This window comes from Leptomonas pyrrhocoris (assembly GCF_001293395.1).
Source record: "Leptomonas pyrrhocoris isolate H10 chromosome Unknown, whole genome shotgun sequence".
NCBI classification, from domain to species: domain Eukaryota; phylum Euglenozoa; class Kinetoplastea; order Trypanosomatida; family Trypanosomatidae; genus Leptomonas; species Leptomonas pyrrhocoris.
Window position 1 is genome coordinate 934120 of NW_015438360.1, and position 19254 is coordinate 953373.

Below are 19254 nucleotides of genomic sequence, written 5' to 3' on the forward strand. Positions count from 1 at the left end.
GGCAGTGGATGGATTGAATTCTCCCTCTCCAGTACGTTTCTTTGCGACGCAAAGAGGTTTGAAAGAGGCATAAGAAAAATAACGTGGGCGGGTGTCCGCTGCTGGGTACACCGGCCTGAGCACTACGCGGAGTAATCTCAGCGCAAGTGCATCGTGTTTACCCCCTCTCCTCTTCCTCCTCCTCTGCAACCACTCTCACTTCTTCTTTTTTTTTTCTGCCTACTGTGGTTCTCACTTCTTGTTCATACATTTATTTTCACAACCCGGCTTGTGAGCGCTTGTTCCTCTGTTTTTGTTTCTGTCTTTCAGTTGTTTCGCTTTCTCTTTACCTTTCTCTTTCCAACACGCACGTTGCTTGTGTTGCACAAGTACCTCTGCACCTTACCTTCCATCTTGTAACACAGTAAAGTACTTCTTCCACACCTTCTTTTACCGCTTTCTGTCAAGATGCCGCGCGTGACGCTGTCGCCTGAGCTGACGGGCGTGACGGTGTACAACGACAGCGCGCAGCTGTCGTTCTCGGCACAGGTGCCGCTGCAGGCGTCCACCGCGATGGTGGTCGTCTTGGAAAACATGGAGCGGTACGGCAACGTGGACTGGTCGACGCTGCAGCTTCGTGTCGATCGCGACACCGATCCCGCCGTCGCGTCCGCCGTGCTGCTTCAGAACATCAATCCCATCCACGACACAGTGACCGAGGACGTGCGCGCTGATGTGCAGCGCGTCCAAGACGAGTTGAAGGCGATCGAGGAGGAAAAGGCGGTCTGCCAGGAGGAGCTGGAGATTCTGCAGGAGACGTGCGAGCACCTGGACGAGATCCAGCACTACGTGCACGCGAACGCCTTTTCCGTCCCGAACCAGAATGACGAGAGCGGCCAAAAGTACTTCCAGAAGTACCTGCAGAACACGGCGAACTGGTCCTCGACCGGCACCTTCTTTGCCTCACGCAAGGCAGCGGCGCAGCGCAAGACGGCCACGCTGCACGTCGAGATGGAGGAGATCGAGAAACGGCGCGGCGCGGCGTGGCGCAAGCTGAGCGACCTCGGCGGCGACTCTGGCGTGCGCACGCACCTGAAGAACACACTGGAGGCGACGCTGGTGGTGGCCGACTCGGTGCCCGCCGCGACGAAGCTGCGGCTGGAGATGTCGTGTGTCGTGTCCGGCGCGGGGTGGTCGCCGCTGTACGACCTGCGCGTCGACTACGCCACCGCGATGATGGACGTCTTCTACTACGCCAACGTGCGGCAGTGCACGTCGGTGGATTGGGAGAAGGTGCGGCTGCGTCTGAGCACCGCCACGCCGCACACGGGCGGGTCACCGCCGCCACTGTGGCCGCAGTGGAAGATCTCTCTGAGCCCTCCTCCTCAGCCACGCCCCTTCAGAGCTGTGATGAGGAACGCCAGGATGAAGAGGGCAGGAGGCTTTGGCGGAGGCGCTTCCAATGGCATGCCCGCTGCCGCCTGTGCGCCGATGCTGGAACAGGCTGAGGTGGAGAGTGGCGGCAGCTCCTCCAGTTCGACGGTCTACGCCATTCCCGGACTCGCCACGGTGCGGCACAACAACGTGGAGGTGAAGGTGACCGTCGCCCACGAGCGCTTCCCGGTCAAGCTGCAGTTTGTCTCCATCCCGAAGCTGGACCCGCTGACGCACCTGAGCGCCACGGCCGTGAACTCCACCGACTTTGAGTTCATCGCCGGCCCGTCGAAGGTGTTCTACGGCACCACCTTTGTCAACCACTCTCAGCTGGGCAACGTGTCGCCGGGCGAGGAGTTCCAGGTCTCACTCGGTGCCGATGAGACGGTGACGGTGAACCGGTCGCTTGTGCGTCGCGGCGAGTCGGAAATGACGGCCTTCTTCTCCGGCAGCAAGTCACAGCTGGAGTTCCACCACGCGTACGAGGTGAAGTGTGGCGCGTTGGCCGCGAGCGGTCCAGTGACGGTGGTGGTGAAGGACAACTACCCGGTCTCGGACGACTCGGAGGTGACGGTGTCGCTGAAGGAGCCGGTGCCGACGGACGGGGACAAGCCCTCATCGGTGAAGGGGGCGACCGTGACGGTGGACGAGGACACGCACGAGATTGCGTGGACCTTCCAGATGCAGAAGCAGGAGAAGAAGCACTTCGACATGGTCTTCATCGCCCAGTACCCGGAGAAGACGGACACGTTCGGTCTGGATTAAGCGCATCTTTCGTGTGCGTTTGCACCTAACGGTGCCGTACGAAAGAAAAAGCTTGTGCAGATATAAAAACACCGCAGACAGTCACTTTTGCCGATTTCTCTTCTTTTTTTTTATTTTCTTTGTTTCTTTGAAGTGAAAAGCTCACCGACGCCGTACTTCACGTTCTTCACGCTTCGTTCTCGCTGTCAAGCGTTCTTCTGTTTATTTATTTGCATCTATTATCTGCATTTTGTTTTCTTTGGCATCGTGCCTTTTTTTTTTGCTTTTAAACGCCTTTATCGCCTCTGTTAGGCTTGTCTTTCTCGTCATCGGTTTTTCTTTGTTTTCACGGATTTTGCGTTTCGCTTTACACTATCCGGCAGTGCGTCTCTGCGCTGTTCATTCCAGCGGAAGACGAGAACACTGACGAGCGTGCACTCGCAACTTCGCCGCATGCGCAGTGCGCCGCTGAGAAAGAAGGGAAAAAGAAAAAGACAGGCAAACAAACCGGCAACAAATTCCTTTCCACTGGAATTCCGAAAAAAAAAACCACATTTACCTTTTTGCCTCTATATCCACGGTTGTTTTCTTCTCTTTCCCTTCAAGATGCTTACTTCCATCAATTCTCCTCTTGTTTTAATTATCAAAGCGTGAGCGTCGTGAGTTCCTGTTCTACAAACGGCAGCAGCCACACACCTGGAAGGGTACCCCTCCCCTCACAAAAAAGAGGGGGTTTTCTCCTTCCTTTCTGGGTTGAGGGAGGGGGTAGTTTCACAAAGGCTGCGGCCTGTTTTTTTTTTCCTTATTCCCAACGCTGGTGAGCTGCGTTTCGCGCAAAGCACGTGATGCCTTTTTCTCTTCCCTTTTTGCGTGGCGAAAGATGCTCGTGACGGTACATGCGAGATACCTAGAAGAGAGAGAAGAGTGCCTTTTTTTTTCTACTCCTACGCATTTTTTCGGCTCTCCTCCTCTCTGCCATTTGCTGCTTTTGGCCACTTACTTGCGTTTCCTCCTCTTCACTTTTGAATCGATCTCGAAATATCCCATTCATCTTGCCTTCGGTTTCTTGCACACTTCTTCTTCAAATAATATTCAAGTACACGAAGGACCACAAACGACACTTCAACGCATATAGGCAAACGCAGGAAGCAAGTTGTAGCGTGATCGCCACGACAAAATAATAAAAGAAAAATGGAGGAAGTCAAATGCTGCCTCCTCGGCTTCAACTCGGAACTTCTAGAGCAGGCTCTGGATTCCTCCTCTACTCCAAGTGCGGCCCTCCCGACGGACAGCGAGGCAGCTGCCGAGACACACCTGCGTCTCTACTGCCAGTCCTTGCCGTTTCACCCAACAGAGCAGGCGCTGCTGCAGCGTGTGCTCCCTCTAGGGCGGAGCTATCACCTACTGCAGCGGGCCGCGCAGGACGTGGCAGTCGGTCGCACCGTAGGTCTCTACCCCGCTGCGATTGGGAAGGGCATCAAGAAGATTCTCGAGCACTACGTCGAAGCCGTGAAGGCAGCATCTACCCCGTCTGCGCTCTCCGCCCTCCCGGCCACGTACGCCATGACCTTCGCGCTGCTGGAACAAATTGTAGAAGTGCAGCAGCGCGCCGAGGTGTGTCTGCCGCTGCTTGACCGCTTCCTGCATCATCAGGAGGTCCCCGCCGTGTTTCGTCGGCTGCTGGGCGAGAGTGTGTGGCTGTCGCTGTTGTACACCACAGCGCACTACGTCGCCCACGGCGTGGTGCTGCATGCGCGGCCAGACTACTTCATTTCTTTGCAAACACGGCTGTCCAACGCGGCTGCCACGTCGTCGCCATCTCTTACGGGTCCGGCCAGGCCCAGCGCGGGACCCAGCCCCCAACCCGTTCCACAGCCAAGGGAGGAACACACGCTGTATGTGGACCGCCTGCCGCGTGGCGTGTCCACCGACCTCGGGCTGCTCATCCTCGCTGCCGGCAAGGAGCGACGGGTGCTGCTGCGCGACGCGGACGTGCAGAGCGGCAGCGACTACCTGGAGCAACTGGCCCTCGGCTCTCAGGACGAGGCCGCCAACGCCGTCTTCCACTCCATCTTCAACGTGCAGCTCTGCCACGGCGGGGTCTTGGCGACGGAGGAGCTGGCGGCACGCGTGGAGGCGGCCAAGACGCTGTGGTCGAAGGCGCTATGGATGAAGGTGGGCGATCTGCCTGCGCTGTTGGCGCACCTGACGGCACTGCGGAACGTCTTCCTGTGCCATCGCGGCGATGTTTGGTACGCCTTTGTGGAGCGCGTTCTACCCGTCCTGGCAAATGCCAATCCGCCGCCGCCGCAGCGCCTCAAGACGAACACCACCTCCACCGACACTGCCAACTTTCATCTGCTGGGGACTCCATCGCTCAATAACGAAGACGAGGAGAATGGGAACGAGAAGGGCGATGAGGCGGGAGCGGAGGACGATGCGCGGACACGCGCCTCCCTCGCTGCAGCGGCGGCGGCGCGCTATGCCTTTCTCCAGCGCGCCGCCGCCGACGCCTTTCTCTTCGCACTCTCCGTCGCGAACCTGCGCGACGTGCCGTCGTACGAGACATTCACGATGCGTGTGTCGTCCAGCGGCGTCGAGCAGGCGGATGCGGCCTTTACGAAGGGCAGCACAGCGAAGGCGTTGACCGCGACTTTGGCCGCCACGACCGGCGCGCAGGCCAGCCGACAAAGGCGTGGCGACGGAGCAGCTTCGACGGAGGACATGGCGAGGCATCTGCTGTACATTGTGAAGTCCATGTATGTGCAGTACGTCCCCCCGCAGGGACTACCCCTGATTGTGTCGCAGAAGTCGATGCACTACTACCAGCGCCTCCTATCTTTTCACCTCTCCCTTCGTTTTGCACTGCAGGCCCTGGCGGTGACCCGGACACGCTTCTCGGAGGCGCTCCTCACCAACACGAAGCCCTCAGCTGATCTGCGCCGTGCCTTCACAGTCTTTCACCTTCTTCACTTTCTCGAATCCACCATCGCCTACTACATGCAAGTCGACGTGATCAACGTGTGCACCGCACGGCTGGAGGAGCAGCTGTCCTCGTCCGCCTGCGCGAGTGTGGAGCAAGCAAAACGGCTGCACGATCACTTTATCTGGAGCGTCTCCGAGGCATCCTTTCTCACCGACGGCTCGGAGGCGCTCCTGCAGGCCTGCCAGTCGCTCAACACCTGTGCCGTCACCCTCTACACGATGTGCACGCGGTACTGCATTCCGTACTGGGCCGTTGCGGGCGTCAACGAGACCCCGATCGAGGTGCGGGCGACGCTGGGTGCGCTGGAGGTGCGTGTGCAGCAGGACGTCGTCGCCGTCTTCACCGGGCACCTTGGCCTCGGCGGCCGTCAGTGGGAGCGTGCGCTGTGGGGACGATTAGACTTCAACAAGTTCTTCTCGCAGCATCGCTCGAGGCCTGCGGTGCCGACGCAGCTGCGCAGCGGCAGCGCATCCGCCGCTACCGTCTTTCCGCAGCCCAGCTCCACCGCCGTCGCCACTGCTGCCGCTGCTGCTGCTGCTGTCCATCCTCACAGCAGCAGCAGCAGCGGGGCTGGCGGGCGGGCTGGCGGGACGGGAAAGGCGATGACACCGCGTCGTCCCCGAGCACCTTCGAAGCGAGCGGGTGGTGAATAATGGAAGAGACTCTTTTCGAAGGAGTCGTTCATGTAGGCGTTGTGGGGTTGTGGAGATGACGCCGTGGTAGTTGAGGCGCGGGAGGCCTTGGGAGGGAAGGGAGGAGAAGAAAAAGAGGCTACGTCATTCGCGCGATTTCCCTTTTTTCATTGTTGACGTGTCTGCTGTCCTTTGTTCGGCTGGCTTTTCCGGTGCGCCCTTTGGAAGGGACAGGTTCTGTTTCTTCTTCAACGCACAGAGTTTGCGGACCTGGCCCGCAACGCACTAGCGTACATCATCGTGGTCACACCCGTATAGAACCATCTACATAGAATCCAATGCAAGGCGACACCAGATCCAGTTCCATTTTCACCATTGCTCACATTGTATCTGAATGCTTTGAAAAGAAAACTGCTTCTACTGGCTAGTCGATTAACGTGTGGTTTGAGGGAGGTTCTTTTAATCCCTTTCCCTCATTCCTGGTGCCACGATCAAACATGAATCGCCTCTTTGCTTCTTAGCCAACGTGAGGAGGCGTACGGAACACCGTCGTCTTGTGCACGCCACCCGACAAGCTGGAGGACACTCGATGACAGGACTCACAGAACTCGTCGTTTCAACTTCGTCTCTGCTGCTCCCTCATTTTTTCTTTCTAGTCCGTATTACGCACTAGATGCTGGACATCAACGTAGCGCGTATGCATCTACATCAATATATTTTTATATAGACAAACGCATTCGCAGAAGTAACTGATTGCATCAGTGAACAGCCTTCTTTTTTTCTTTCGTGCCCTTTTGATTCGTTTTTCTCTCTTCCCTTTATCATTGACGCATCAACGTAAACTTTTACTTTCGTGCTTTCCTCCGGTTGCTTTACGATTTACTCTTCTTTCCTTGTAGACGTGGCGCACGTCTTTGTGTGGCTGACTCACATTTTTCTGACAAGTCATCTCCAACCTCTGTCGTGCGACCTAACTTTTTTTTCCCTTTAAATCCCTTCCTCAAATAGCGCGGTCTTCAAGATGAGCACCGACGACTCAATCAGCGGCGGAGAGGAGCGCGCCTTCTTGGAAGCAGTCCCACCACCGGCGCACAACGACCCCTTTGATGCCTCAGCCCGTCCCGCGGTGCCTCCGGCAGCGACCCGCGTGACGCGCTCGCAGGCCCTCGCGCGGCTGCGTCGCGGCGAGACGATCAACGACGAGGCGGCCGCCGTCCCGACCCCCACCGCTGCCCCGCGCAGCGGAAGCAGCTCGTTCGACAAGGCGCACGACAGCGCCATGGACGGTCTGATCGACACGTCCGCAAAGAAGTCGTCGGATGACACGTCGTCGCACGCGGCGGCAGCGGGAGGGGTAGGCAGGAACACCGCTGCCGCCGCCGGCACCGTAAACGGTAACGCGGGTGCGCCGGGTGTCGCCTCCCGCGGCAGAGAAGAAGGGCGGATGCGCAAGTTGGGCGACGGCGACGCGGCTCCGTTTGGCGACAGCAACGTTGGCACACGTCGTCACCGCCACCAGGACGGGAGCGACGGAGAGGGCGACGAGGACGCGGACGACGAACACGGCGGCGTCTTCGGGAACACGGAGGGTGCGGAAGAGGGTGAGGCGGAAAGTGAAAATCGAAGGGGCTCTGCGGCTACGACCCGTCCTTCGAGTGGACTGACCGGCGTAGCGCCCTCCGCCGCGCGTGACTCGACCCGGCCGCGCCGTACCCGCGACGGTCAGCGACTGGCCGCCGCGGCGCTGCCCCGCATGCTGGCCCTGCAGCGCGCCTTCGAGACGGAGGCACCGCACCTCTACGAGTTCTGCTGCACGCAGGTGGTGGAGTGGCCGGCGCTGGCGATCGAGTGGATTCCCGATCGCGCCTTCAGCGACCCAGAGCGGGACTACACGCTGCAGTACATCGCCGTCGGGACGCAGGTGCACCCGTCAAGTGGGACGCCAAATACGGTGAAGGTGATGGAGGTGGCCGTGCCGGTGCCGACGATGAAGGACGTCATGTACGGCCTCTACGGCGACGACGACATTCATGGCGCGGAGGCCGACGACCCGGAGCTGCAGGAGTTCGTCGATCCTGGCAAGCGCTTCGTGAACGTGAAGGGCCACTTCCACTGCGAGCAGACCCTCACGATGGACGCGCCGGTGCTGAAGATACGCGCAATGCCGGCGGAGACGAACATCCTCGCGGTGAAGACGGCGTCGGGCTTTGTCGGTGTCTACAACACGGTGCAGGAGCTGCAGGAGGACGCCGCCGGCCGCACCGTGCCGGATGCCCTTCTGCGCGGACACAGCCGTGGCGGCTTTGGGCTGAGCTGGAACACGCTCAAGCCCGGCTACATCGCCAGCGCCTCCGACGACGGCTACGTCAATTACTACGACATCAGCCACCGCCTGACCATCGACTTGCAGCAGAACACCGCGATGGACCCCGAGCTCACGGGCCCAGAGACGCAACCGATTGAGCGCCTTGTCGGCCACCGCGATATCGTGACGGACTGCTCGTGGCACTCGTCGCAGAGCCACCTCTTGGCCTCCTCCAGCATGGACGGCGATGTGCGCATTTGGGATATTCGCATGAGCGCCGGCAGCAGCACCATCCACTCGGCCCATCCAAACGGTGCGACGGCCGCGCAGTTCCACCCTGTCGGCGCCTTCCAGCTGGCCACCGCCGGCGCGGAAGGCAGCGTTCATCTCTGGGATATCCGCCGCACGGCGGACCCGGTCGCCGCGTTGAATTACCACGGCAGGTCCGTGATGGGACTGCAGTGGTCGCCGTCGAAGGAGACGGTGCTGGCGAGCTACGGCGACGACGGCCGCGTCGTTCTGTGGGACTTGGCGAAGACTTCGTTGCCCCTCGCCTACTCAGAGGACGGGGTGGCGCCGCCGGAGGTAGCATTTGTGCACATGGGCCACGTCGGCCGCGTGACGGACGCCTCGTGGAACAGCGTCAAGACGGAGGACTGGCTGCTGGCCTCCGCAGACACCACCAATGGCCTTCATGTGTACCGCCCATCGCAGAAGGTGATGCAGGACTACCGCATGTTTGAGTAGAGGAGCACGTGGCTGCCAAGCAGGTGGTTTTTTTTTTTCATATGTCAGCAAGGAAGTGGTTCTGTACGTGCTTTTTGAGAAGTGCTCTTCCCCCTTCTTTCTTCTTCATTTCTTTTTCTCTTTCTCTTTATTATCATTATTACTTTCTTTTTTCGCAGTAGATACGTATGCTTCTCCTGCGTGCACGCGCGCTCCATTGCTGTTGTCTTTGTTGCTGATATCTCCTTTTGTTTGCTTTTCCGCTTTCCATTGTTCTCTTTTTCTTCTTCTATTTTCCCTTTGCGAATCGCGGCAGGGCTGAACCACAAAACTGTTTGCATCTGCTTGTCGCCACAGTTCAGAACGCCCAAGGCAGTGAAGGGGGAGGGCGAGGAGAAGAAAGAGGGAGGCGTTTCTTCTTGTTGAAAATCAGGGTTCTCTCGGGGGTTTCTCCTTGTCTGCGCCTGGTTTTGCTTGTTTGTGCCGATGTCGTTTTCTGAACTCAATAAGGGTGAGGAAGGGGAGACTCAAGCTGCGGAGAGAACACCGTAGGCTGGCGTTGCCCTGCATTCCGGTGCTTCCCGAAAGCTCTCTTTATTTGTGGCGTCTCTTTTGCTGACTTGTTTTTTCTTGTTTTTGCAGTAAATGTGGCACTTTCTACGGTGGGCTTTTTTTAATTGTTTGCGTGATGTACTCCGACACGTCGTTTGTTCGTGTCCGACGGCTGCAAGACGACTCGATCACTCCTTCTTTTTTTTTTCTTTCTCTCTCTCTTGTCCACCTCTGCGGGTTGTTAAAGAAGGAGAAGGCGGTGCTTTTGCGCTCTCTCTTTCTCTATTTTTCTGCGTTTTCACACCTTTAAAAGAAACCTTTGTTCTTGCTGTTGTTGGTGCCCCTCTCTTCCCGGGCGGAGAAAAAGGCGGCTGCATTCACGCGTGATGTATTAAACCGAGGGGTACTTCTCTTTCTTCCCCCCTTCCCCCCTCACGTTGACAAACGGGCGAATATGTGCCTTTTACATATGTGTATTCTGTTTTTTTCTCTCTTTTTTTTATTTTTACAGTCCTGAACGGTGTAGGGGTTTCGGTTAACCCTTGGTGTGTGTGTGTGTGTGTCACGCTCGATCGTTCGAAATAGAAAAGCTGGAAAGGTGGCGGGCTTCAGCGATCCCCCCTTTTTCCTTTTGTTTTGGCCGTGGTGGCTGCTCCGTTAGCTTTATGCTTCACTGAGCATCAGAACTGCCGCAGTTCTTCACACGCGAAGAACGCACATGTCTTTTTTTTTGTTTCGTGATGGCTTGCACGCGTCTAGTGTGTCCATCAACGAAGGTCCTGCTCGTCCGCAGAAGAAAGACAAAAGCAACAGCAGCAAAAAGAGAGAGCCCTCAAGTAGTTCTTCTTGCCATCGATCGCAGCTCTCAGCTGTCCACGCTTCCCTTTCCCTTCTATCTGTCTCTCTGTGTCTCTCTTTTGTTGTTTGTGCTCGTCTTCTGCCGTAGAAACGGTTGTTTGCTTACCCCCCCCCCCCCCGTTGCCTGGCTTGGTTTGCTTTCTTCCAAGTTTTAGTCGCTGTCTAGACAATGAGGAAGGCTGCGGCGTAGATCTCGGTTCGAGCCAATCGTCACTCCCGGGCACTGCCTTACGTGTGGTTCGTCCTGTGCTCTTCTTTCCCCATGCTGACTTGCGCACTTCCATAGTCAGAAAGATAGAAATAATAATAAAAAAAAACAAGGCTTGTTCACTGGCAGCGAAGACGAAGGCAAAAGGAGGACAAAAAAAAAGGTCTTGTCGAATTCTGCTGCACGTGACAGCTCTTCCATCTCTTCTCTTCCTTTTTTTGCCTTTAGTGGCGTCTGGAGAATCGTGCGCTCTCTTACGCCATTCACTCTCCTGATTGAATGCCCAACAGAGCTGCGAGGCGTCGTCGTGGGCGGCGACACCGACGCTCTCCTTCCGTGGAAGAGCCGCGTGGTACCACGAGCCGCAAACGTCACCGCTCGCGCAGCCGCGGCAGCTCCAGCGGCACACCTGAGCGGCATCACCGCCAAGGCGAAGGAAGGAACCACCTCGATTCTTTGGATGTCCCAAACGCGCGCAACGACGATGATAGTCAGCGTACGAAAGACCGTAAAAAGCAGCGGCGGGAGCACTCACCTCTCTACCACGCGACACCCAACATGGGTCAGCACCGAAGGACAAAGGAGGAAGGTGTGGCTGCACAGCTGCGCGGCCACCCTCATTCTCCACGGGCCCGGTCCTTCCCCACGACGGGCCGCAGGTGCCCCCCCCTGTCGTCCCCACACTTCACGAAGCGGCAGAGCTCACAAGAGGACCGGTCCTCGCGACGCCACCGGCTCCGAAGTTGCACGTCGAGACGGTAGAAGAACGTCGGCACCTGACTCGCTTTCCCGTGCCCTCCACTACTTCGGTGGAGGACCTATGGGCACCGGTGCTGGGCGACTCCCTCGGCGCCGGCATTCTCGGCGATGGTGCACCGTCGCTGCGTCCGCTGCTGCCGCCAGTGCTCTCCCAACGTCCGCCCACGCCAACGTTGCTCCCAATGGCTGGCGCCGCCTCGCCGCCTTCCTCGGGTCCTTCTTCTCTTCCCCTCTCACCAAAGGTCATTCCGTTCTCCTACGACGAGTATGTAAAGTGGTTATACACCGCACCAGCGAGGAGCGGGATCGGCGGTGCCACAGGCAAAGATGTCGGTCTGCAACGTCACATGGAAGGCGCACCACCGTCCGATAGCGCAGCAGGAGCCGCCACACCGTCCGCGCCACCCTCCCCCCTTTGTGAGATCCCGCAGCACCCCACTCCCCACGTGGACACCGCTGCCTCCTCGGCGCTTCCTGGCGATGAAATCGGGTACGAGCGCAATTTTGCTGTCGCGACGAATTGGGAGGCGGTGGTGGCGGCCCCTCCACTGGTGCCGTTCACCCCTCTCCTTCCCTCTGTCTGGGCAAGTCGTTCACCCGACCAGCAGGGCGGCCGTGTTTCAAGCGCCACGTCCCTACTTCACCCAGGACGCCAGTCGTTGTCTGTGAAGACGGCAAAACAAGGCGGTGAAGCGGATGGAGTAGGTCCCGCCACCCCGATGAAGAGTGGGTCGGAAGGACTGACGCAGAGTCCAGTGTTGCAAGAAGCCTTGCGTTCGACAAGCATTCTGCCAGCTGGCACAAGTGTGCCCGCTGCGATATCGATGGACGCGTCGCAGGCAATTTTTTTGTCTTCCCCTTTGCATCCAGCGGTGGAGAGCGGACAGGTCCACACTGTTCGCAACGCTGCGTCCCCTGCACTTTCTCCGCAGTGGGGCGAGGACGCAAAGGACGAAGGACTGCGGGCTTTTGTGAAGCACTTTCAACACGGGAAGGTGCACACGCGCCCGCCGTGGTTTCTATGTTCCACGCTGCTGACCAACTGCGAGCACCCCTACTACGTCAATTGGTTAGATGAACTGCAGCTCGGGAGTGTGGAGGAGGAGCTTGCGTGGGCGAGGGCGACGCAGGGCAGCGTGCTGGGCGACCCATCGCAGTTCCAGTAGCAAAAAAGAAGGAAAGAAAGAAAAAGAGCAGAAGCATCTTTTGAGGGGGAAAAACGAGACCGCTTAGCTCTTGCATTTTGCACAGACTTACACAACTTGCTTCGCCCTTCTTTGGTTGCGGATAGCGACCTTGGCGTCGATGAGGAAAAAATCGAATACGATGTCTTTCCCACACTGGAGTACGCCGCTAAACCTGATCTCGTTCTTTGGTGATACGGATCCTTCTAGTTGTCACGATAGTGTTCTCCGCTTATTTTACTTTCTCTCTCATACCGCTTTTCTTTCCTTCATCTCGCTCTTATCGCACTCCGCGGAACATCAACGCCGTCTACGCTTCTGCCTCATCTTTCTCTCCTCTCCCTTTTGCCAGTTTCACCCACTCAACAAGAAGCACAGAAAAGTAGTTATCCTTTTTTTTTGGTTTACGCAGCTCAACGCATTCCAACTCAGAGCATTCTATCGCTTTGTAATACACTTATTTCGCTTTCTTTTAAAAGTCAAGAAAGGCTCTCTCTTTGTCCTGTCTCGCACACCATGCGCCGCTCCATCAGCAAGCTGAGCCTCAGCGCCCTCCGCGCCTGCCGCGTTCCTGCTGTGTTCACGCTGGCCACCCTGCGACTCACGCAGACACCGCATGCACGGAGCTGCACTGCTGTTGCTGCGGGTGCGCTGACGTTGCCGCGGCGGTTTGCGAGCGATGCCGCGCTGGCCGACGCGACCCGCCGTGAGTTGGAGGAGGAGATGGGTCGTAGCGACAAGCCGGAGCAGCCGACGCCGCCGGCTGGGTGGCAGGTGAGCCGCAAGCCCGGCACCTGCACCTTCGATATGACTAAGAGTTACGAGGGCGAGGAGCTGGTCGTGCGCTACAGCACCAACCAAGACTCCGATAAGGCGAACAGCCACGACATCTACGTCTACGTCAAGCAGAAGAGCGGTCAGACCATGCAGACCGACCTCAGCATTGAAGAAGGTGAGCTGGTGCTGAACAACATCCGCTTCTACGATAATGCGCAGCTGGCAATGGACATGAGCGCCGAGGGTGCAGCGAAGCGCGAGGAGCTGTACACCGGGCCGCTGGTGCACGAGCTGGACTACGACATGCTGAACTGCGTCATGACCTACCTGGAGAAGCGCGGCGTGGATGAGAAACTGGGCGAGTTTGTGATTCTGTATAGCTTCTGGGCGGAGCAGCAGGACTACGAGGCGTGGCTGTCCACCATGAACAAGTTCGTGTCGTGAAAGCCGAAACAAGAAGGAAATGTTGCAAGGAGCTCAGCGCAACGCCTTTTTCTTTGGTATGGGAGTGTTCACAGGTTAAAAAAAAAGAAAATATGTTTGATACAGCTGGAAGTTGGCAATCAATGGGTGACGTGTGAGGCGACGGCGAATAGTGGAGAGGGCTTTTTGCCTTCTACAGCGGCACATCATCTTGTGGAGTCGAGAACCATCATTCTTTCTGTGTTTACAGACGATTTGGGATTGCCGGAACGATACGAGAAGAATGGATTAAAAGTCAGGACACGACTTAACGTGCTATTCACATTAACAGCAGAGTCACGGCGGAATATTTTCTTCGTGCGACTCCTCCTTGAGCAACTTAAAGAGCTTTGTACACCTCTTTGAAGAGGAAGGCAACGTATTACAAGGAAAAATCATAGACACTCACAGACACACACAGACACATGGAAAGAAGGGAAAAGCCGCACAAGCCGTGAAACTCCACGGACAATACGGCATGTGGGCGGGTGGGTGAGATTCGCATGTCATTCCTGAATCAGGGTGGCCCTCATCAGCATGCATCATCCACTGCGCTTCTGCACAGCTTTTTTCGAACGAAGCGGTGTTACATCATTCATGCAGTCGAATTTATCATAGTTGAGGTAGTAATGGAAGCGCAGCATTTTTTTCTTTTTAGAGGACTGTTCACAGGATAATGAATGCATGGGCGTTTCGCGAAGTGGATTAAAAAAGAATAAAAGCACGTGCAATGTTCTGTTTTCGAACTCATGCAAATGTCGTCTTTATGCCTTTTTCTCTCTTTTTCTTTTTCGACCCGTTTAATGTGCTCCTGCGAATCAGCTCTTATTCTTCTTCTGTGTCAAACCGTAGAAGTTATACAACTTGTTGTTGCACATCGCCGTAGTGAAGTGTTTCTCAACGAACTTAATTGCATTTGTCATGCGTTCCGACAGCGAGTATGCTGGGGGTATTCCAGTGGTTGTCAGCCTCGCCGAGGAGGACGTGCTGCACCCCACGGAGCGGCCCGCGCCTGCCGCGTTTGTGCTGCCGCGCACGACGATGTTGATCGCCGTGGTGCGTGACCTACTGCAGCTCTTCCGCCCCTACGCGGCAGCCCTGCACCCCGAGAACACACAGGTGTGGTTTAGCGTGGGCAACTCCCCCATCTCTTGGCTCTATCCAGCCGGCGTCATCAAGGACTACGTGAACGAGTGTACGCGTGAGGTGCGACTGGAGCAGTACGCAGCCACGATGACATCGCCCACTTCCGACCACGCAGCAGCAGCAGCAGTGCCGCCGACCGCGTCACCTCCAACGTCGTCCTCTACGCTGGTGCAGTCGCTGCCCCTCTCCGTGCCCAGCGAGCCGCTCGACCTGACCTTCCACATCCACTCCATCACAAAAGGCAGCGTGCGAGCAGGCACGGTGCCGCTCTACGTGAACTACGACCGGCTAGACGAGCACATCCGCATGGAGATCAAGCAGAGCCACAAGGCCGCCTACACGTGTCTCTACGGCAACTACACCCACTATCAGCGCGAGGCCGAGTCCACACTGCTTCCCGCCATTGGGCTGGCGCTCTATCGTCCTTTTGATGAAGTCGCCCAGCAACAGCTGCAGGCACAGCGACTGCAGGGGCAAGCGGCCAGCAGGGGCGGTGGGGCTGATGGTCGCGGTGTGGCGTCACGCGGACGCTACGCCGGCGCCGCCACCGACTTCTCCTCCCCCTTTCTTCTGCTGCAGTATCAGCAGCTTCTCCAAGGCGTGCTCGCCCCCCGACCACACGTCGCGTTCCTTTTCCGGGTAGGCGTTCCTCACGCCTACCGTGGTGCGACGAGCCAGTTTGAGCGGGGACACCTTCAGTACGACGGCTACCGTGTGTCCGCTGCGCCGGCGCTGGCGTGGCCCTCCTCCCCGACCTCACCGCGCACATCTCTGCCAGAGGGTGCATTGCCGGCCGCCGACACGACCGTGCAGACGCCGAACGACCAGCCGCAAGCGGACTTCTCTGCTCCTCTGGTGGAGGCGGAGCAGCTTCCCTTTGGTCTTCTTCTCTGGCGTCTCTTCCGCATCCCCGTGCTGCGCTGGAAGGCCCAGCAGACGCACCTCTCAGGCAGCAGCGCCGATGCGGTGGCGCAGACGGAGACGCAGCGCACCTACCAGCAGCTGCTGCGTTCCCTGACGGCGTACTACGCCGACCCACCGGCGTGCGCGACGGAGCGGCTGGAAGAGCAGGAGCCGCTGCTGACGGGCACCCCTGCGGAGCCCCTCGCCTGGGCCGCGTGGGAGAGCGCGAGGTCGCGGGCACTGGTGCGAGATTACGAGCGAGGCAACACCAGTGAGAAGCTCGGTCTGCCTTTCTTAGAGAGCACCGGCAACGTTCGTGCGCCGGCTGCACCGCAGCGGCGTATCCGCTTTCTGGTGCAAGGGATTCAGCCGTCTCTCGCGACACCGGGCAGTTTTCTCGAGGCGCACCTGTCGTCAAGCGATCGCGCTATTTTTGTGACAGTGCAGGTGCAGTAGCGCCGTTTGTTGGTGGGCGCTTTTATATCGACTTAGGGTAGCGCCTGGTGTGCGTTGCACGTGAAGTTTTAGGCGGCGGGTGTTGGTCGACGAACTCCACTGCAGGTGTTTAATGTTCTGGTGACTGATTCTCTCGGGCCTTGCGATTTCCCTTTGTGTTTTGTTTTCCCCCTCTCGCTTGCATCTGTTAATGACGCTCCCTCTTTTCTTCGTTTGCATATTTCCCTTTTTTGTTTTTCAACGCGTCCGCAATACGCACAAACAGAAAACGAAGGCGTCTGCTACGGCTCAAGGCATCATGAGCTCAGCGCCGAACTCCTTGCGCATGCGTATTGTTGCCCGGTAGAGTCACAGTGGTTCGCACGGCATATCGTTTCCAATGCTTAGACGATGTCGTGTTATGTGACCCGCGCCTTCGAATACGTCACGTGTCTGCACGTCAGTTAAACGGCAGTGGTTTAAATTGTGCTCCATACTTGTATATATGTTTTTTCTCTCTTGGGTTTGACTTCCCTCTCACTCCCCCACTTCCGCCCTCCCGCACCTTTTTCATCGGTCCCCCCCCCCGCCTCGATTAAACGCATTCTCAGGTGCGACGGTTGCTGGCATTTCATTGAGCTCGTTTTTTTTTCTTCTTTGGCGCTCTACACTCAACGTACCCACAACTTGAGTTCTTCAACATCCAGCATTCAAACGAAAGTGTTTTTCATCGAATGCCGACAAGAGCTGGCACAGAGGCACGCCGAAGCATCTCCAGCAGTCTCCTGGAGAGCCACCTCCTGCAAGCACCACACAAGCCCGAGTTGCTCTACAAGGTGGTGGGCTGGATCTGGTCGAGTCTCGTCTACGCCGCGGTCCCCGACGGTGCGGCGGACCTCGGCGACGGACACGTTCCCGCGTCTTTCGTCACCGAGCTCAGTCATGCCGGTGGAGAGACCGACTGCGCAAAACTCGCACCTGCCACCGCGCCCGCTTCTGCCGGTGTGCAATTGGAGGCACAGGCGCTGCCTCTGGAGCCGTCGTCTTTCGGCACCTTCGCCGCGTCACCGCCGCGCCTCAGCGGGGTGGCGCCAAGCACGCATGACGGACTGGCGACGCCGTACGCCGAAGAAACGTTAGTCGGGCAGGTCTTCAGCAGTGGGGCGATGGTCTCGAGCGATGGGGAGGAGATGGGCAGCCACAGCCTGGGCAACACGAACGCCTTCGATGCTACGCTGACGGCGACTGCCGCAACTGGGCACTCCATCATCACCGCCTCCACCGCGCCGAGCTCCACGGAGGAATCACCGCTGTCGGTGAGTACTCAGTACGCCCCGTTAGTGCAGCTAAGTCCACTGGTCCTTCGCCTCTTGCTGTGGTGGGCCGGCCGGCCGCTGTTGCCTTCCCTGCACGGCGATCCTCCCGGTGTCGGCGATGCGGCGGGGTCAGCGAGGGGCCTGATGAAGGATAGCAACGACAGCAGCGGAGGCGAGTACGTGCTGACGCAGCAGCGATGTCAGCGGGACGCGGAGGAGGTGCACCGGCTGCGGTTGCGGATGGCAGAAATTTTCGGACTGCTGTGCCGTCGAGGATTCGGCGTGGTCGTCTCCGATGCGCTCGTGTACGGCGGTTGTCACGACGCATCGGAAGCCGCGGCTGGACGGTGCAAGTTCGTCTTTGGCAGCTGCCCGGATGCCGCGTGGCGCACCGCCACCTCTACGGCTGCGGTCAAGCTGAGAAACAGAGCGGAGAGCACAGGCAGCGGCCTGGCCGAGTTCCCGCTCGACTTGCTCGCCCCCTCTGTTGGTAGAGGCGACGCGGCGACGGAGAACGGCGGTGTGCCGCCACGCTACGATCTCGACCGACTGTTGTGTGCTTTGGTTCGTCTGCACACCCCCCACAATGACACTGCCGCGTGCGAGGCCGACGTCACGGCGGCAGGGCAGTTGCTGCGGTCCCTTCTTCGCTGTCCGCGCTTGCACACGCGAATCGTGCGCCTGTTCGACAGCGACAGACCACCAACAAAGCATGCGAAACCGGTCTTTGGCAACGTGCTGTCCACGACGCTTCTGAGCTCGCTAAACATATCGCCGCATTCAAGGGCCTCGCGGCAAACGGGGCGCCCCCCAGCTGGCGCCAACGAAGAGGAAGAAGAGGAAGCGGCTGCCAGCAGCTTACGTCTGCAGTCTTTCCTACCTGCTTTGACACATCCCTCACCCGTCATCTCGTCCGAAGCGTGGCACACCATTGGAGTGCTGTTATTCCCTTCTGCGAGCTTGACGACAGCGACGCGGCAGCTGCTCCAGCGCACGCCGGAGTGTCCGGTGCAGCGCCTTCTTGTGGCGGCGCTGGCACTACCGGGAGAGGAGCCGACCACTCCGCAGAGTATGTCAGCACCGCTGCCACCACCACTACCATGGACGCAGTCGTCGCACCCGATGGCACGCAACAGCGCCCTGCGCGTTCTCCACGTGCTCTGCGTATCGAAAGACGTCTCCCCAGCGTCGCAGCTGCTCATTACCCAGTGTCCCGCACTGCTGTGGCGTGTCCTGAAGCTGGCCGCAGAGCTCTGCCAAGGCAACCCAGTGGCGAACATGGCACTCGTGCGACAGGTGCTCGCCGACTACGTGATGTCAGCCATGCTGCCGTCCACGACGAGACACGCCACCACCGCTTCCTCCGGCGTGACGCCAGTGCAGCTCCTGCTGCGCCGCAACGGCGACGCCCTGTCACGTCTGTTCGCTTCCACCAACGCCCAGTGGGGTGCGAGAGGTGGGGTGGCCCTGCTACCCGACGACAGCGGCGGCGACTACGCGGAGGCCACCACGACCGCCGAGTACGACGAGGCAGACCTGCAGCGGGCGGTGCAGACGCTGCAGATGTGAAGTGTGGGCCATCCGGACTCACGGCTCGCACGTCTTCGTGGTAGACGGAAAAGATTCTCTAACGACAAAAACCCAACACCACCAACAACAAAAACGCGCAAAACCCACGCACACGCTTTTATGCCTTTTTTTTTTCGCAGAGAGAAGGCAAAGAACGACCTGTTATCCTCACTAAAATCATTTCATCGATGCACAATTGTTGTGCATACGCGTCAACGCGATTCTGCGCACGCAGCGCATCGACTTCGCGTTGCTCTGTTGTGCCATCTTTACTCCTCA

The 19254-nt window shown here is 58.2% G+C and overlaps 7 protein-coding genes across 7 annotated transcripts; all 7 read left to right on the plus strand.

The window, feature by feature from the left end:
- Positions 1 to 307: 307 nt before the first annotated feature.
- Positions 308 to 2178, plus strand: ABB37_02809 (putative mitochondrial hypothetical protein; the record flags this gene model as incomplete). Its single annotated transcript, XM_015799940.1, has 1 exon — positions 308 to 2178. The coding sequence occupies exon 1, from the start codon at positions 448 to 450 to the stop codon at positions 2176 to 2178; it is 1731 nt and encodes a 576-aa protein (XP_015661542.1). The 5' UTR covers positions 308 to 447.
- A 1074-nt stretch (positions 2179 to 3252) lies between these two features.
- ABB37_02810 (hypothetical protein) lies at positions 3253 to 5796 on the plus strand (the record flags this gene model as incomplete). The annotated part of the gene is made up of 1 exon (XM_015799941.1): positions 3253 to 5796. Exon 1 carries the CDS (start codon positions 3349 to 3351, stop codon positions 5794 to 5796), a length of 2448 nt encoding a protein of 815 aa, XP_015661543.1. The 5' UTR covers positions 3253 to 3348.
- Positions 5797 to 6429: 633 nt separating this feature from the next.
- Positions 6430 to 8827, plus strand: ABB37_02811 (hypothetical protein; the record flags this gene model as incomplete). Its single annotated transcript, XM_015799942.1, has 1 exon — positions 6430 to 8827. The coding sequence occupies exon 1, from the start codon at positions 6797 to 6799 to the stop codon at positions 8825 to 8827; it is 2031 nt and encodes a 676-aa protein (XP_015661544.1). The 5' UTR covers positions 6430 to 6796.
- A 2538-nt stretch (positions 8828 to 11365) lies between these two features.
- Positions 11366 to 12349, plus strand: ABB37_02812 (hypothetical protein; the record flags this gene model as incomplete). The annotated part of the gene is made up of 1 exon (XM_015799943.1): positions 11366 to 12349. One exon carries the CDS (start codon positions 11366 to 11368, stop codon positions 12347 to 12349), a length of 984 nt encoding a protein of 327 aa, XP_015661545.1.
- Positions 12350 to 12717: 368 nt separating this feature from the next.
- On the plus strand, positions 12718 to 13588 carry ABB37_02813 (putative mitochondrial P22 protein precursor; the record flags this gene model as incomplete). The annotated part of the gene is made up of 1 exon (XM_015799944.1): positions 12718 to 13588. The coding sequence occupies exon 1, from the start codon at positions 12884 to 12886 to the stop codon at positions 13586 to 13588; it is 705 nt and encodes a 234-aa protein (XP_015661546.1). The 5' UTR covers positions 12718 to 12883.
- Positions 13589 to 14426: 838 nt separating this feature from the next.
- ABB37_02814 (hypothetical protein) lies at positions 14427 to 16111 on the plus strand (the record flags this gene model as incomplete). Its single annotated transcript, XM_015799945.1, has 1 exon — positions 14427 to 16111. The coding sequence occupies exon 1, from the start codon at positions 14528 to 14530 to the stop codon at positions 16109 to 16111; it is 1584 nt and encodes a 527-aa protein (XP_015661547.1). The 5' UTR covers positions 14427 to 14527.
- A 588-nt stretch (positions 16112 to 16699) lies between these two features.
- On the plus strand, positions 16700 to 18975 carry ABB37_02815 (hypothetical protein; the record flags this gene model as incomplete). Its single annotated transcript, XM_015799946.1, has 1 exon — positions 16700 to 18975. The coding sequence occupies exon 1, from the start codon at positions 16825 to 16827 to the stop codon at positions 18973 to 18975; it is 2151 nt and encodes a 716-aa protein (XP_015661548.1). The 5' UTR covers positions 16700 to 16824.
- Positions 18976 to 19254: the final 279 nt, after the last annotated feature.